Raw genomic sequence first — 17,112 nt, forward strand, 5'->3', positions numbered from 1 at the left:
AACAGGCTCGTCTATCCATCACTAACTCTCCTCCTGAGAACGCTTTCTAGATATATCTCTATTATAAATGCATGATTACCTCATTGGGCAGATAAGAAACTTGGCTTAGAGAATTTACGTGACTTCCCCAAGGCCATAAACCCTGTGTAGCGGTCTGAGATTCCAACCTGTATCTAGGCTATTCAGTGACTTTCAGAGCCGTCCATCCACAGCGCGGTTTTCCCTTCGCAGGTCCTGTCTCTGCAGCAACATCTTCCTGTGAAAAACGTCTTTGGAAAACGCTGACAGAGTCTTTTGAGCCTCGGCCGCACCCGTCACTCGCACAGCATACGGAAGTAACGGGCAGTTGGCCGGAAGTGGGGCTGTGCGGCCCGGGGGTAGCTGGAGGAGTCGCCGAGCCGCGGCCACTCGCGGGAGTGGCGACTGGTGTTGCGGCGCCCGTGCTCCACAGGCTCAGGTGAGTGACGGCGGCCAGAGAGGAGGCCGCGGCGGCGCTCTCTGCCGAGCTGGGCTGCGCTTCCCGGCGCGGGCTGCGGGCACCTGTCCAAGGCCCGGCTCTAGGGAGAACCTCGGCGACCCGGAGTTCTGTGGCCTTTGGCAGGCTGCTTACCTGAACCTTGAGTTTTCCTCTGTGAGACGGAGATGATAACAGTACTTGCTTCACAGGTCTTTTGTGAGAGCGTAGTGAGATATTCTGCCGCTTCTCTTATCACACTTCAATCTGCATGCGATTCACTGGAATCTGGAGGTTCGGATTCTGTAAGTCTGGGGTGGGGCCTGAGATTCAGCGTTTCTCACCAGTTTCCAGGTGAGGCTGATGCCGCTGCTCCGCAGGCCGCACTTTGAGCAGCAAGGCCTTGCGGCATTTTGCTCAGTACCTGGGAGAGGTTGAGTCTTCAGTAAATATCACTACGGTATATACCCTTTCCCCATTTTTTAACAGATAGTTTCTGGTTGCACAAGTCTAAGGGTGTTATTGATGTCCCCCTCCCTTTTTTCTCTCCAGGGAAAAGAAAAATAATTGCCATTTCTCTTTCCGTACAAATCATGACACAGCTCTTCTTTCCTGACTCAGGGAGCTTTGGGCCCTCTCCATACCAGTTACGTGCATGGGCCTCCTCGGGTGATGCTTCATTGCCCACTCACTGCAGACCCTTGGACGGTGCTTCATCCTGTGGAGCTGGAGCCAAGTGCTTTAGCACCAACATGGCTAATGTTTTGTGCTTTAGTCATTTGTTGCTGCTGGAACCTGAATTTATGTTTTCTGCACTTTGCTCACACTTTGTGAATAGTAAGAACGGTCACCTAGATTCTGTGACTCACTGCTCTGAATGGCCTTGGGCAAGCTCTGGGATGAATTTGCTTCTGCCTGGTAGACCAGAATAAAACCTAAAGACTCTGTGCTGCATAAGACAGCTGAGAAAGTGAGGTTTTTGGCAGTTATGCACATCTAATTTGTCAGTATGATTTTCTTCCCCATTCATTGGTTTGTTTTTTCTGGTCCCCAACAAAGCCTTGTCATTCATCATGCAAATAAGTCAACTTTGATACCAAAGAATTCTGATGCTTCCCCTTCACTTGTCTGAGATACTATACTGTGCAGCCTTGCAAATCTAGGAAAACAGATAAAGCCAAATGTTCGGTTGTGCTAACAGTGATAGGTACTTGGACTGTTTATTTGGAAATTTTTTCACATGGTTGTGGGTGCAGGTAGTTTACATGTTGGGATTTTTGTGAATCTTCTCGTAGACTGCAGTGCCTAGAGGAAGTTCGTGTTTTGCTATTTTAATTCTCAGGGCTACTCAACATATTATTTGCTAAAACAAAAATGGAGTTTGAAGTACCCATTTATTTGTGGTAATTTTATCAGGATATAAGTGGGTTAAATTTTTCTAGCAAAAGAATCAAATCAGAATTAAGGGATGAGATCCGGTAACTGGTAAATTGAATATGCTGAGGGTGTCATATACTTAATCTACAGTTAGCATGGCTGCCTTCCTCCGCCTGGCTCCCCTCCTCTAACTTCTGGACTGTAGTTTAAAACGAAGCTATTCGGCCTTGCTCAGACCTGTACCTGGAAGGTGGAAAGGTAAGATTTCTCGCTCTTGTGAAATCACATCATTCAGGGTGGTTTGGGCAGTGCCTTTCAGAACAGCCATGGTTGGTCCAGTGGTCTCTGAGGCTCCACTCTGGTTCTTTAGGACCCCTAAAGAGGAGATGGGAAGGAGAGTATCCTTGGGGCACTTAACTAGGAAAGGGGTTTTGTGAAATGATGTCACATAAATTTGAACCTTTAGAGGAGACATCGGGAGTTATTGATTGGGCATCTCATAGTGTTCTCTTTCCAGCTTTCTTATGGATTGTCTGGGAGCCCTTACGTAAGGAGGAACTAACTCTCAGCTATATTTTTCTCTATCTGGGCAAAACATTCTGGCCTCCTCTCTTTTGTATTGCCTTTTCCCCCCACTCTTCTGCTTTATTGGTTCTGTATCTTCCTTGTGTTTCTTCCCTTTCCTTCTCCACAGTACTTAATACCCAGCTTCTGAAGTGGTTATATTTCAGATCTGTATACATAGGTATGGTGTCTATACAGTTGTGCTAAAAGTTACATGGTGAAAAAGTGAGTAGCTGCTGTTTGCCATTTGCAATTTCACTCTGCATGGCTCTAAGATTATTTATTTTGTCATCGTTCTGTTACTGGGCATCCACAGAGAAGTTCTACAGACAATAGGAAGTGCTTGTACTAGAAATAACTTTTCAGCATTTTCCTTGAGTATGTAGGTTTCTTTCTTTTTTTAAAAAAAAAATATTTATTTATTTATTTAATATTTTTTGGCTGTGTTGGGTCCTCGTTGCTGCACGCAGGCTCCCTCCAGTTGCAGCGAGCGAGGGCCATTCCTCGTTGCAGTGCACGGGCCTCTCACGCAGTGGCTTCTCCTGTTGCGGAGCATGGGCTCCAGGCGCGCGGGCCTCAACAGTTGTGGCACACAGGCCCAGTAGTGTGGCTCGAGAGCTCCAGAGTGCAGGCTCAGCAGTTGTGGTGCACAGGCTCAGCCGCTCTCTGGCATGTGGGATCCTCCAGGACCAGGGCTTGAACCCATGTCCCCTGCATTGGCAGGCAGACTCCCAACCGCTGCACCACCAGGGAAGTCCCAAGGTTGCTTTCTCTATCCACTGATTGTCTTTTTTTTTTAATATTCATTTTTATTTATTTATTTTGGCTGCACTGGGTCTTAGTTGCAGCATGTGGGATCTTCGTTGCGGCATGTGGGATCTAGTTCCCCGACCAGGGATGGAACGTGGGCCCCCTACATTGGCAGCGCGGAGTCTTACCCACTGGACCACCAGAGAAGTCCCTGATTGTCTTCTTGAAGAACACTTTAATTTCCTGTTAGAACATGCATTTTGTAAATTTAAGTTTTTAAATTAAAAATACATGGCTTGGGGCTTCCCTGGTGGCGCAGCGGTTAAGAATCCACCTGCTGATGCAGGGGACATGGGTTCGAGCCCTGGTCTGGGAAGATCCCAAATGCTGCGGAGCAACTAAGCCCATGTGCCACAACTATTGAGCCTGTGCTCTAGAGCCTGTGAGCCAGAACTACTGAGCCCATGCGCCACAACCACTGAAGCCCACGCGCCTAGAGCCCGTGCTGCGCAACAAGAGAAGCCACCACAATGAGAGGCACGCACACCACAACAAAGAGTAGACCTCACTCGCCACAACTAAAAGAAAGTCCGTGTGCAGCAACGAGGATCCAATGCAGCCAAAAATAAATAAATAAATAAATTTATTAAGAAAAAAAATACATGGCTTATGTAGTTGAATTCCCTGGTGGCCCAGTGGTTAGGACTCTGCACTTTCACTGCTGAGGGCACAGGTTCAGTCCCTGGTCCAGGAACTAAGATTCCACAAGCCATGCAGCGCTGCCAAAAAAAAAAAAAAAAAGGGCAAATAGTTTGACAGATCTTATAACACTAAAATTAATTTCCTTTCTTTTCTCCCTCCATTTTTGTTACCCAGAGTCACTTTTCAACTATTTGCCTGTTTCTTTTGGCATTCATTGGTGTATTTCTAAATAACATTTGTGTTTCTATTTCTTGATTTCTAGGATATATCTATGTCTATAAAATCTCTTGACTTCTTTGTTATGGACTTTGATGCTCTAGGTCTCTTGTATCACTACTCAGTTTTCTTCTACCCCACTTCCCCTCCCTTTAATGTCCCAACATAGGTTGCTCATAATTTTTGGTGAGGCAGATATTCAAGGTTTATATAAGTAAGATTATGTAAATATTGTTTACAGCTGAGTAAGGAGAGTAATATAACATTTTCTGTCTTGTACAACTTTTTTGTGTTGTTTGGAATTAATCATTTTTGTTGCTGTTATTGGCTTGGTTTTCCATCTACCTATTACTTGTTCATCCTCAGATTACCCATCAGAAATGTAAATCTTCTCTCCTATGTAATATCCATCTCCTCCAGCATAAACTAGTTGCTCTTTGTGTCTGCTCACAGCTGTAGTCCTGGGATCTTCATCATTATCCTGGGATTTCCCTTTACTTCCCTTCTATGTTGAACTTATGTATAAACTTCAATTATAGTTCTCTTTACCTTAATACTGGGGCATCTTGTTTTTGTTTTTGTTTTTTTTCTGCGGTATGCGGGCCTCTCACTGTTGTGGTCTCTCCCGTTGCGGAGCACAGGCTCCGGATGCGCAGGCTCAGCGGCCATTGCTCACGGGCCCAGCCGCTCCGCGGCATGTGGGATCTTCCCGGACCGGGGCACGAACCTGTGTCCCCTGCATCGGCAGGCGGACTCCCAACCACTGCGCCACCAGGAAAGCCCGATACTGGGGCATCTTGTAAACTCATTCCTTCATGTAGATTTTGGTCTTTGAGATTTTCTTTTTGTTCTTTTTATAAGTAGTATATACTAGTGATAGCTAGGATCTTACACTATTAGAGGTACGAGGGGCTTTTGGGCTCACCCAGTTCTAGTCCTCTAGCTTCCTGCCACCTGGAAACCGTATAGATTATTTGGGGTCCCCTCCACACCCCTGTCTGGAATCTGACTCCCCTTCTTGTCTCTCCAATACACTAGCAATGTGGGTTTTGGAATCAGATAATCTTTGATGTGATGTCAAACCCCATTCTGTCCCTTGGCTGTGTAATCTTCAGCAGGTTTCTTAATCTTGTGAAGACTCTTTTTACTTATCAACAGTATGGAGATAATAAAACTTACCTTACAGAAAAGTTGTAAGGATTGGAACTGATGCAGATAAAGCAGCTCATTCAAGGCTTGCCACAGTGGAGACCCTGAGACAATTGTGGCTCTTGTTATTTCCATCTTGGGACGTAGCCTGTATTTTTTTTTTTTGGCTGTGCCGCACAGCATGTGGAATCTTAGTTCCCAGACCAGGGATCGAACCCGCGGCCCCCTGCGTTGGACGCGTGAAGTCTTATCACTGGACCAGCAGGGAAGTCCCTTAGCCTGTATCAAAAAGAGCCACATCAGTTCGAAACACTGGATCTACACCAGTCAAATGATGTTCCACGTGGTTCTTTTGTTCATTTCAGGACCACATACAGTAATCTCATTAAGTACTCTTAGGTAGTATTAATTGCAGTAACTTAAATTATTTAATGTGCTTTTAAAATTATATTATTTATAAAAGTATTTGTTAAATTAATCCATGTACTCTTCTATTTAACAGTTTTAACCCCAATAAAAAGGAAAAAAAAGTGAATTTATCAAAGGTGTAGCAGGAAGTCTCCCAACAAAGAAGCTACATAGTTACTTTCCTTTTATAAAAGTTCATTTGGAAAAACCCGAATGAACTTTTTGGCCAACCCAGTGTATTTTAAGTGATGGCAGTTGTTGTGTTCTGTTTGTTCCACTATTTGTATGTACTTTTTCATGAGTGGATGCCTGACACACACTTACTGTGTAAATCACCCTCCTCGTTCTGGAGAGACATAATGGGTTTTCAGTTTTTTTGCTATTGTTAAAAAATTTTTTTTTTTTTGCGGTACGCGGGCCTCTCACTGTTGTGGCCTCTCCCGCCGCGGAGCACAGGCTCCAGACGCGCAGGCCCAGCGGCCATGGCTCCCGGGCCCAGCCGCTGCACGGCATGTGGGATCCTCCCAGATCGGGGCACGAACCCGTGTCCCCTGCATCGGCAGGCGGACTCTCAACCACTGCGCCACCAGGTAATCCTCTTAAAAAAATTTTTTTTGTCTTTTTTTTTTTTTTAAGTTATTTCTTCAGATCTAGTTCCCAAGATGAGAAGAAGGACTTTGAACAATTGCTTTAGTTGCACGTTGTGTTGAATTAAATTTAGATTCCAGGTTCCGAAACAGGTATTCTTTCTTTTTTTTTTTTTTAATATTTATTTATTTGGCTGCGTCAGGTCTCAGTTGCAGCACGCAGGACCTTTGTTGTGGCATGTGGGCATTGCAGTGTGCAGGCTTCTCTCTAGTTGTGGCATGCAGGCTCCAGAGTGTGCGGGCTCAGTAGTTGCAGCATGCGGGCTTAGTTGCCCTGCGGCATGTGGGATCTTAGTTCCCCGACCAGGGATCGAACCCACATCCCCTCCATTGGAAGGCGGATTCTTAACCACTGGACCACCAGGGAAGTCCTCTGAAACAGGTATTCTTAAAAGCCCTGTCAGCTGAAGAGTTCCATTAATTGCTCTCTCCTTTGTTCCCACCATGCCTGTGCTGCAATATTAATTGAGATTCCTAGTGACTATTTTGAGGCATAAATCTTTAATTATCATCTAAGTGTTAAAGAAAAATTTATTTCAGTACTGTTTTTCTGATGTTTTCTAATTTTTAAAAAGTGGGCCATATGCATTCATAGGAGTAAGCTAATGGTCTATAGCAAACTTTTTCTGTAAAGGGCCAGATAGTAAATATTTTATGCTTTGCAGGCCATATATTCTCTGCCAAAATTACTCAACTCTGCTCTTGTAGTGAGAAAGCAGCCATAGACAATATTTAACAAATGGCCTGGCTATGTTCCGATAAAACTTTACTTAGAAAAACAGATGGAAGGGGACTTCCCTGGTGGCGCAGTGGTTAAGAATCTGCCCGCCAGTGCAGGGGACACAGGTTCGAGCCCTGGTCCAGGAAGATCCCACATGCCGCGGAGCAGCTAAGCCCGTGCGCCACAACTACTGAAGCCTGCACGCCTAGAGCCCGTGCTCTGCAACAAGAGAATCCACCACGATGAGAAGCCCACGCACTGCAACGAAGAGTAGCCCCCGCTCGCCACAACTAGAGAAAGCCCACGCGCAGCAACGAAGACCCAACGCAGCCAAAAATAAAAATAAATTTAAAAAAATTTAAAAAAAAAACAAAACAGATGGAGGGCTGGATTTGGGCTCTGAGCCATAGTTTGCTAACACCTGATCTATAGCATCTGGACCCACAGATTGAAACATAGTGGGCAGAATGGTCCCCAGGCCACAGTAAGAAACCAAGCGTATAAAGATTTGGCATGAGAGAATTCCGTTCTGGTTCACAAAGAAATTAGAGCATACATTTCTGCCATCCAGAGAAGCCTGTGTAGCTGGGCTACCTGAAAAAAGCTACTGGCCTGCCCTGCAGTCCTCTATTTCTTATGCTGTGGGCTCTGGAAGGCAGGGACTGACGGGAGTTGCTTAGGCATTTCAGAAAGTCATTCTGGCACCCTCAGAACACTCATGGGATTTTCTGCAGCAAGAGCCCTGTCTGGTCCATATCTTGGCAGCTTAGGGCTCCCTGGGTTTTCTTTGTCGGGCCTTGGTATTTCTCAAGTGGAGGGAAAGACAATAAACATTGAAAGCAAGAGTACAGCAGAGTCATTTTCATAGCCTCTCATGGTTTCTACTATAGGAGAAAAATGGGACTTGGGCTGCTCACAGGCAGGATAATCAACACCTGACTCACTGGAAGCATTGCTAATCTGCCTCCTCCAGAGGAAAGCTGTGCTGTCCCCTTGTCAGCAGGGCAGTTGCATGAATTGGTGCTCCCTGAGCCCAGCTTTGAGATGCTCTTTGTGTCCCACCCATGAATTGACAGTGAGTAGGGCCTGGGCCTTCTGCCCTCCCCCACCAAGGTGGGTGAGTTTTTTATTTTTTATTGGAGTATCGTTGCTTTACAATGCTGTGTTTCTGTTGTACAGCAAAGTGAATCAGTTATACATATACATATATCCCCTCTTTTTTAGTTTTCCTTCCCATTTAGGTCACCACAGAGCACTGAGTAGAGTTCCCTGTGCTGTACAGTAGGTTCTCATTAGTTATCTATTTTATGCATAGTAGTCTATATATGTCAATCTCAATCCCAATTCATCCCACTCCCCACCCTTGGTATCCATACATTTGTTCTCTACGTCTGTGTCTCTATTTCTTCTTTGCAGATAAGTTCATCTGTACCATTTTTTCTAGATTCCACATATAAGCTATATTATATGATATTTGTTTTTCTCTTTCTGACTTAATTCACTCTGTATGACAGTCTCTAGGTCTATCCATGTCTGCAAATGGCACAATTTCATTCCTTGTGAGTGAGTTTTTGAGTTTACTTCCCAAGTACATGACTACTCTGTGTTAGTGATTTAGACTGGAGAGGTCTGGAAGGAGGATAGGCATCTTCTAAGAGGTACAGGAGCAGCATTAGAAAAACCAAATTCTGTAATCAAAAGGAGGAACAGGGAAGGTTGTTGTGGGTATAATTAATTAAACTTTACCCCAAATCCCACTTTTTACTTTAGCTGTTAGTATGGCAGCTTTTACCAACTTTCTTATTCTCCAAGTGTGCTCTTTATGTGTTGATATCAAAGAGGTGGAATACATTGCTCACTTTTGTTCCCAGCTTTCTTTTTGGAAATCTGCCTGCCTCCTTCCTGTTGGATGTTAGTGGAACAGCTGTTTCTAAGCATAAAGGAAGTCTGTCCAGAGGACAAAGGAAGTTCAGACTGAGGAGCAGTCCGAAGAACTGCCCAATAGTACCCTGGGTTTGGGGCTTTCCTGTGCCTTTACGCAAGATACATGGGGTTTATCCTTGATGTATGCTGTCTTGTGGTTTGGGCGTTCACCAGCATTGAATTTACTTGAGTGGACAGTGGTGTAGTTTTAATCCATTTTTTATAGTGTGTAAGTTTTGGTATTATGATAGGTGGAAGCCACTTACTCTTCATCTGCCCTTCTTTCAGTATCTGGCACCAATTCTGGCCCAGTCATTTGTGATCCATGGCTCTTGTGATATGCCGAAGATTTCCAGGCAGTTTCTGTGGAATGCCTTCTCCTCCAGCTCTAATCAAGAACCATGTAAACAAGAAATTGCTTGGTCAAACCAGTGAGGACTGTGTTCTGACTGCCAAAATGATCAGTTCTGACACCAGAATGGCAGCCACTCTCAAGCTGTTAAAACCTTTAAGATATCGAGCTTTTTGCAATCCTTTTACCTACATTGCAACCCAAAGTGTGGCATGTTGGAATATGAGAAGCTGCACATGGCGCAAAGGACAGGACTCTCCAGAAAACAGCCTCTGCCATCCTGCCAAAAAAGTTAACATTTGTAGCACCTCTGCTTCTGGGAGAATTCTGACAATTAGCAGTACCCTCCCCGGTTTGGAATTCAGCAGGGCTTCTGCCTCTAAGGCCAGCACGTTGAAGCCGGGCTCACCCAGGGCCATGAGAGTTGATGAAGAGGATGTAGAAACTTTTGATTCCTTTGAAGACCCTCGAGTTTTCCTACAGCTAAGACCAGAATACCAGCTTCACAGCTATAACAGGTCTGAGACTTGTCAGCCCCTGTCTGTTTCAGAAGGTGAACTAATTTTGCACAAAGTCACAGTTTATCAAGATAATCTCCAGCCTCAAATTATTGCTGACTATTTTTGTAAGCTGAGCTCTTTGCCTGCAGAGCAGCATCCTGTTTTGCTGTCCAGTGCCAGCTTTGCTCTGCTCTGCCAGCTGAGTGTGAAAAACATAAATCTCTTTGATGCCCCAGATCTGATCAGTATTTTGAAAGCCTTTGTCAGTTTAGGAATTCCTCATTCCCATTCAATGCTAGATGTGTTTGAAACCAAATTTTGCCATAAGGTATGGGAGGTGAGTCTGGATCAACTTCTCTTGGTGGCTGACCTCTGGCGGTACTTGGGCCGCAGAGTACCTCGGTTTTTAAAAATCTTTTTTAGTTATCTTAATTTGCACTGGAAAGAGCTATCCTTGTCCCAGCTGATTCACTTAATTTATATTATAGGTGAAAGTCGTCAGGCACCCCAGGACCTAATGAAAAAATTGGAATCATTAATCCTCAAGTATATAGATTTGATTAATTTAGAGGAGGTTGGTACAATCTGTTTGGGGTTTTTTAAATCTAGTAGTAGTCTCTCTGAATTTGTCATGCGGAAAATTGGAGACCTGGCTTGTGCTGACATGCAGCATCTGAGTAGTTATGCCTTAGTGAATATTCTTAAAATGTTCCGTTTCACTCATGTGGATCACGTAAATTTCATGAAGCAGTTTGGACAGATTGCTCCTCAGCGAATTCCTTCCCTGGGAGTTCAAGGTGTCATGCACCTGACTCTTGCCTGCTCGGCCTTACGCATCCTGGATGAAGGAGTAATGAATGCTGTAGCTGCTTCTTTGCCTCCTAGGGTAGCATACTGTCGAAGTAAAGATGTTGCCAAGATTCTGTGGTCATTTGGAACTCTGAATTATAAGCCACCCAATGCAGAAGAGTTTTATTCTAGCCTGATAAATGAGATTCACAGAAAGATGCCTGAGTTCAACCGATACCCAGAACACCTGCTCACCTGCCTGCTGGGCCTGGCATTTTCTGAGTACTTTCCAATAGAGCTCATAGATTTCGCTTTGAGTCCAGGGTTTGTCAGGTTAGCTCAAGAGAGAAGTAAGTTTGAGGTCACCAAGGAGCTTTATACTCTTGATGGTACAGTTGGCATTGAGTGTCCAGATTACAGAGGCAATCGTCTTAGTTCTCACCTTCAGCAAAAGGCATTGGAAATGCTGTGGAATTTAGCAAGGAAGGATATGAACTCAAAGCCTGAATTCCTAGAAGCTCTCTTTTTACTTGAGACCATGTTGGGTGGGCCCCAGTATGTCAAACACCATATGATTTTGCCTCATACCCGATCTTCTGATTTAGAGGTTCAGCTTGATGGTAACATGAAGCCATTACCTTTTAACAGAGAAGCCACACCAACTGAAGATGTAGCCAAATTAAGGCTTAAGCATGTGGGAATCAGCCTTACAGATGATTTGATGAATCAGCTACTAAAAGGGAAATCAGGAGGGCATTTGCAGGGGGAAACTGAGTCAGACAGTGGGCAGCAGCCCATGAAGTTAGAGGAGGAGGCGGCCATACCTATGGGGGGCTCCCTTTGCAATACGGCAGACAGATTGGAGGCCATGGAGATGGCTGGCCTGTGTCCCCCGGCCTGCAGGCAGGTCCCACAAGTGAAGCTGGCTATTCAGTTAACAAACAAGAACCAGTATTGCTATGGTTCCAGGGATCTGCTTGGACTACATAATATGAAGAGGCGGCAGCTGAATCAGCTTGGATACCATGTGGTGGAGTTATCTCACTGGGAATGGCTCCCACTACTGAAACGAACTCGCTTAGAAAAGCTGGCCTTTCTCCATGAGAAAGTGTTCACCTCTGCTCTCTGAAGGGCCTTCAGGGTCATTTCTAGTCATAAATGCTGTAGATGTGCACTGTGCCAGGTGTTGTGAAACAGTTATAAAAGCCAGAATGTAGATTTGGTAATAAAATCATCTGTTGAGGAGACTTGGTTGTGTTCTTGTCTGTGGCAGATAGAAGCTAGCATGCGTTAGTTACTGTGAATTAATTGTAACCCGGTTCAGTTGTATAAGTTTCTGTTAATTTGTGCAGGTAAATAATAAACATCTTAAAATGTCTTATGGTCAAGTAACTCCTATCTCATTTTCCTTTCAGTTTACCGGCCTCATCTCATGATTATTTTGAACTTTTAGGACAGAAGTGTAGTCAGGCATTGTCTAAAGCTCATTTTAAATAAGTGATTTTCTTATACTTTGTTTTAAGTAAGAATCTTTTACAGCTTCACTTACATTTCACCATTTTTCCCCCATTCATGTTTTCTTCACACCCTCTGAAATTAAAGTCCTTTTCATTTTCGTTTAGATTTGATTGGTTGTCGTTAGTTGCTCGTTCTTCCTGTTTCAAAGAGCCATTTCAGAATTACCTTACCTTCCTCTTAGCTCTCTTGTCTGCATTTCCACTTCTCTTACATAATTCCTCCTCGCCCCACTCCCAAGGATATTTTCTCCTTAAAATTGGACCTAGAAGAGTAGAATTACATGAGTGCCTGTTGGGCCAGTGGTTCCCAAATCTGATGACCAAGCAGAATGTTTTTCATGGCAAGTAGCTCTGAAAAGAAGGAAATGTATTACTCCCATAATAGGTAGTCTAGGGGGCTTCAGGTTTGTATTAGAGCCACAAGCATAAGAAGATTATATATATGTAAGAAACTTGATACAGGTAACTTTTATAAACACTTGGGGTCTATGAGAATTTGTTTTAAAATGGACTCCTCCCACTATTATTTAGGTTTCCTCTCAAAAGTCATTTCCCCATCCATGCTAACTAAAATTACCCTATTGGCCTTTGATCATGCTCTATCACCTTCAGCTTCATTATCCTCATTGCATTCAGCAGTATCAGAAATTATTCTTTATTTACTTACTGGTTTCCCTGTTGGAAGGTAGCTCCTTGAGTTAACTTTGTCTAGAATTTATCTGCAGTGCCTAGAATGGGTCCTGGGACATAATAATGTTTAGTGAGTGTGGTCAGGGAATTTAGAGTGGTTAGGCATTGCTGGAGAGTTGGGGGTAGAAGGAAGGCAGAGGGTGGGGCTAGAAAGAGAGAATATCTGGGTCACAAGCCTTATGGCCTTGCTAAAGAGCCTAGGTTTACAGGGGCTAGAGTGCCTCTAAAGGGTCTAAGTCGGGGAGTAATTGGAGAGATTCATGTTTTAGAAACGTTAGGTAAAAAGCAGGATAGAACTAGATTGAGTGGTGGGGGTGTGTGAGATCAATCAGGGAGAATATTTCACAAATGTGTGCAAGAGCTCATGTGAGAGACAATGAAGGCCCAAATTATGGGAATGGAAAGTTTAAATTTCAGAGATGTTTGGAAGGGGAAAAAGATCAGTACTTGCTAATTGATCAGTTTGGGGAATGATGATTTTAGTGCCTAGATTGATAGCGAGTCAGCAACTAAAATTGAGACTAAAGCAGGAGATGTGTTTGGGTACAGAGTTAATGCTGAGTCTGCCCGGGTCATGCTGAGATGGGCCTCTAGGCAGAAGGGTCCAGGCTGGGGTCTCAAGTGGGCATGAGGTCAGATGGCAGAACCATGAGTGAAATTTCCTAGGACAGGTGGAAAGTAGGTTATTGCAGGTAGGGAGGGGAAAAGATGACCAAGAGTAGAATACCAGAATTTATAGGGAGGGCAAAGCAAAGGGATCCAGTGATAAAGGCAGGAAAGGAACAGATAATCAGACTTAGGAAAAAATAGGGGCATAGAAGTAAGTCTGGGCTCCCCAAGACCACTTTCACTAGAATGATTCACAAAACTAAGAAAAACTTAGAGTTATGGTTTATTATAGTGAAAGGATACAGATTAAAATCAGCAAAGGAAAAGGCACATAGTGTAGAGTCTAGGAGAGGCCAGTCACAAGCTTTCAGTTGTCCTTGTCCAGTGGAGACATACAGTCTGCTCTTAATTCATCCCAACAATGATGTTTGCCAATATGTACAGATATTGCCAGTCAGGGAAGCTCACCTGAGTCTTGGTGTGCAGGGTTGTTATTTGGGGTCAGTCGTGTAGACATGGAGTGAGTGCCCACATGGCTGACCTTAGTTACTCAGTCCCCAACCCCTCCAGAGGTCCAGCTTATACAGCATGACACAAGGCTCCCACCATAAATTACTTTGTTAATGTAAACTATCTGGTGTGGCCCGAGGTCCTAGATGTATATAAAACAGTCTTATCAGGCACAGTGTTCCAAAGGCTTAGAGATTATATCCCAGGACTTGGTGAAGTTTCTTTGGAATGTGCAAGACTTGAATACCCCAAACCTGCTGAGTTAACCTTTCACTGCACAGAAGCCAAGGGTAAAGAGTATTTCAAGAAGGAAGGGGTTTGTATAGTCAGTTGCTAGGGAGAGAGCAATTAAGGCAAGAACTGAAAAATCTTCAGTCAGTTTAGCAACTTGTATATCACTGATGACCTTAACAATAGCAATTTGAATTGAATTGTCAGGACAAAAGCCAGACTGCACACCTGTTGAATGAGTGGAGTTAAGGAATGGATTGCAAATATTGAGGCAATTCCTTGGGAACCTTTGAAGGGACGGGGAAACTTGAGCAGGATTTAGAATGGGACTAGGATTGCCAGATAAAATATAGTATGGTCAGTTAAATTTGAATTTCAGGTAAGTAGTGAATAATGTTTTGTAAAATACATGTAAAATTGGCTATTTTAAACAAAGTGTGCAATTCAGTGATATTTAGTACATTGATAGTGTTGTGTAGCCAGTCATCACTATCTACCTGCAGAACAGTTTCTTCACCCCCAAAGGAAACTCCATACGCATTAAGCAGTCACCCCACATTTCCCCCTTCCTCAGACCCTGTCCACTAATCTGCTTTGTCTCTATGGATTTGCATATATGGATATTTCATATAAATGAAATTGTACAATATGCAGCTTTCTGTGTCTGACTTCTACTTAGCATAATATTTTCAAGGTTCATCCATGTTATAGCATTTACTAGTACTTCATTCTTTTTTATGGCCAAAAAATACTCCATTTCATATATATACAATATCTTATTTATCCACTCATCAGTTGATGGACATCGGGTTGTTTTCACATTTTAGCTATTATGAATAGTGCTGCTGTGGACACTCATATACAAATTTTTGTTTGAACACCTGTTTTCAGTACTTTGGGGTATATACCTAGGAGTGAAATTGCTGGGTCATGTATTAATTCTACGTTTAACTTATTGAGGAGCCACCATACTTCCGCAGTGGCTATACCATTTTACATTCCTACCAGAAAGTACTAGGGTTCCAATTTCTCCACATCTTTTGTTTTGTTTTGTTTTTGTTTTTTTGTTTTTGTGGTACGCGGGCCTCTCACTGTTGTGGCCTCTCCCGTTGCGGAGCACAGGCTCCAGATGCACAGGCTCAGCGGCCATGGCTCACGGGCCCAGCCACTCCGCGGCCTGTGGGATCTTCCCGGACCAGGACACGAACCCGCGTCCCCTGCATCGGCAGGCGGACTCTCAACCACCGCACCACCAGGGAAGCCCTCTCCACATCTTTGCTGTTTTAAAAAAAATAGCCATCCTAGTGGATGTGAAGTGATATCCCATTGTGGTTTTGATTTGCATTTCCCTAGTGACTGATGATGTTTAGTAGCTTTTCAATCTTAATATCAAGTATTCCAACCCATGAACACAGGATGTCTTTCCATTTACTTAGCTCTTTAATTTCTTTCCTTTTTTTTAAAAAAAAATTATTTATTTATTTATTTATTTAGGTTGCGTTGGGTCTTCGTTGCTGTGCACGGGCTTTCTCTCTAGTTGTGGCGAGTGGGGTTCTACATTGCGGTGCGCGGGCTTCTCATTGCGGTGGCTTCTCTTGTTGCAGAGCACGGGCTCTAGGCTCGCGGGCTTCAGTAGCTGTGCAACGCGGGCTCTAGAGTGCAGGCTCAGTAGTTGTGACGCATGGGCTTAGTTGCTGCACAGCATGTGGGATCTTCCCGGACCAGGGCTCGAACGCGTGTCCCCTGCATTGGCAGGTGGATTCTTAACCACTGCGCCACCAGGGAAGTCCAGTCTTTAATTTCTTTCAACAACATTTTGTAGTTTTCAGTGTGTAAGTTTTGCACCTTCTCAGTTAAATTTATTCCTAAGTATTTTATTCTTTTTGATGCTATTGTAGATGGAATTTTCTTAATTTCCTTTATGAATTGCTCATTGCTAGTGTATAGAAATACAACTGATTTACCCTGCACCTTTGCTCAATTCTTTTATTAGCTCTTGTAAGTTTTGTGTATGTATATATGTATATTCGTTAGGATTTTCTATATATGGGATCATGTCATCTGTGTATAGAGATAGTTTTACTTCTTCCTTTCCACTTTGGATACTTTTTAATTTCATTTTCTTCCCTAATTGCTCTGGCTAGAACTTCTAGACAAAGTTGAATCGTAGTGGTGAAAGCAGGCATCCTCGTCTTGTTCTGGATCTTAGGGGGAATGCTTTTAGTCTTTACCACTGAGTATGATATTAGCTGTGGATTTTTTGTAAATGTCCTTTATTGTGTTGAGGAAGTTCCTTTCTATTCGTAGTTTGCTGAATGTGCAATAAATAATTTTTTAGTGTAAGTATGTCCCAAGTAGTACATGGAACATTCTTATACTAAACAAACAACCAAAAAAAATCCATTGTTTATCCAAATTTCAGATTTAAGCGGGCATTTAAAATTTTTATTTGCTAAATTGACAACCCTAAGAAAGACAAGGCTGGGTTCTTTTGAGGTGGCTGATGGGGGCAGAAGAGACTTGAATTGTTGTTTACATGTTGAGGAAAGAGTCCAATAGTCAGAGATAAGTTGAAGATTCAAGAGAGAGGCAAGAACAGATGGAATAAGGCCCTGGAGGAGAAGGACAGAGTTAGGGTCAGGTTTGTATGTGAGGAGCTTGGTTGCCTTACCTGGGTTCTCATATAACTTTTCTGACACTGCTATTAAGGTACCGAGTAAATGGTATTAGAACCCTTCCCCATCTGTGCCTTGTTTTGATCGTGTGAGTTTCTTAAGAGTAAAAACTGTGTCCACTTGTGCCTAGCAGAGTATCTTGCACATATTAAGCTCTTGAAGGGTGAATTGGCTCCAGGTGTATAACATTGCAAGCTTCTTTTGGGCCTACACCTGGGTTCTGGTCTTCCTGCTTCCCTCTCATCTGTGGGTGACTATGTGGGATAGGCTGGGACAGCTGTCTTTCATTTTAACCAGCTATAAAAAAATGCACACAAGTCAGATTTTT

General features: G+C 43.5%; 2 protein-coding genes across 8 annotated transcripts in view; both read left to right on the forward strand.

Annotated features, from left to right (window-relative positions):
* The first annotated feature begins 328 nt into the window (after positions 1-328).
* The window catches only part of UBOX5 (U-box domain containing 5), a 32,930-nt gene continuing 16,146 nt past the window's right edge, over positions 329-17,112 (forward strand). For 2 of the 5 annotated variants that reach the window (XM_019950814.2, XM_019950817.2), the window contains exon 1: positions 1,982-2,089. The gene's annotated coding sequence lies outside the window, so the exon portion shown is untranslated. Of the gene's footprint in view, positions 458-1,981; positions 2,090-6,077; positions 6,211-9,675; positions 9,782-17,112 lie in introns of those variants that run through there. The other 3 variants (XM_004325129.4, XM_019950815.3, XM_019950816.3) reach the window with 3 other exon arrangements.
* FASTKD5 (FAST kinase domains 5) lies at positions 355-11,930 on the forward strand. 3 transcript variants are annotated; one of them, XM_073792777.1, is made up of 2 exons: positions 355-457; positions 9,200-11,930. In XM_073792777.1, the coding sequence occupies exon 2, from the start codon at positions 9,237-9,239 to the stop codon at positions 11,679-11,681; it is 2,445 nt and encodes an 814-aa protein (XP_073648878.1). In that variant the 5' UTR covers positions 355-457; positions 9,200-9,236; the 3' UTR covers positions 11,682-11,930. The 3 variants fall into 3 exon arrangements, with proteins under 3 accessions (XP_073648878.1, XP_019806370.1, XP_019806371.1); XM_019950811.2 differs by lacking the exon at positions 355-457 and adding an exon at positions 1,982-2,089; XM_019950812.3 differs by lacking the exon at positions 355-457 and adding an exon at positions 6,071-6,210.

Source organism: Tursiops truncatus, chromosome 15 (assembly GCF_011762595.2).
Source record: "Tursiops truncatus isolate mTurTru1 chromosome 15, mTurTru1.mat.Y, whole genome shotgun sequence".
NCBI lineage: Eukaryota > Metazoa > Chordata > Mammalia > Artiodactyla > Delphinidae > Tursiops > Tursiops truncatus.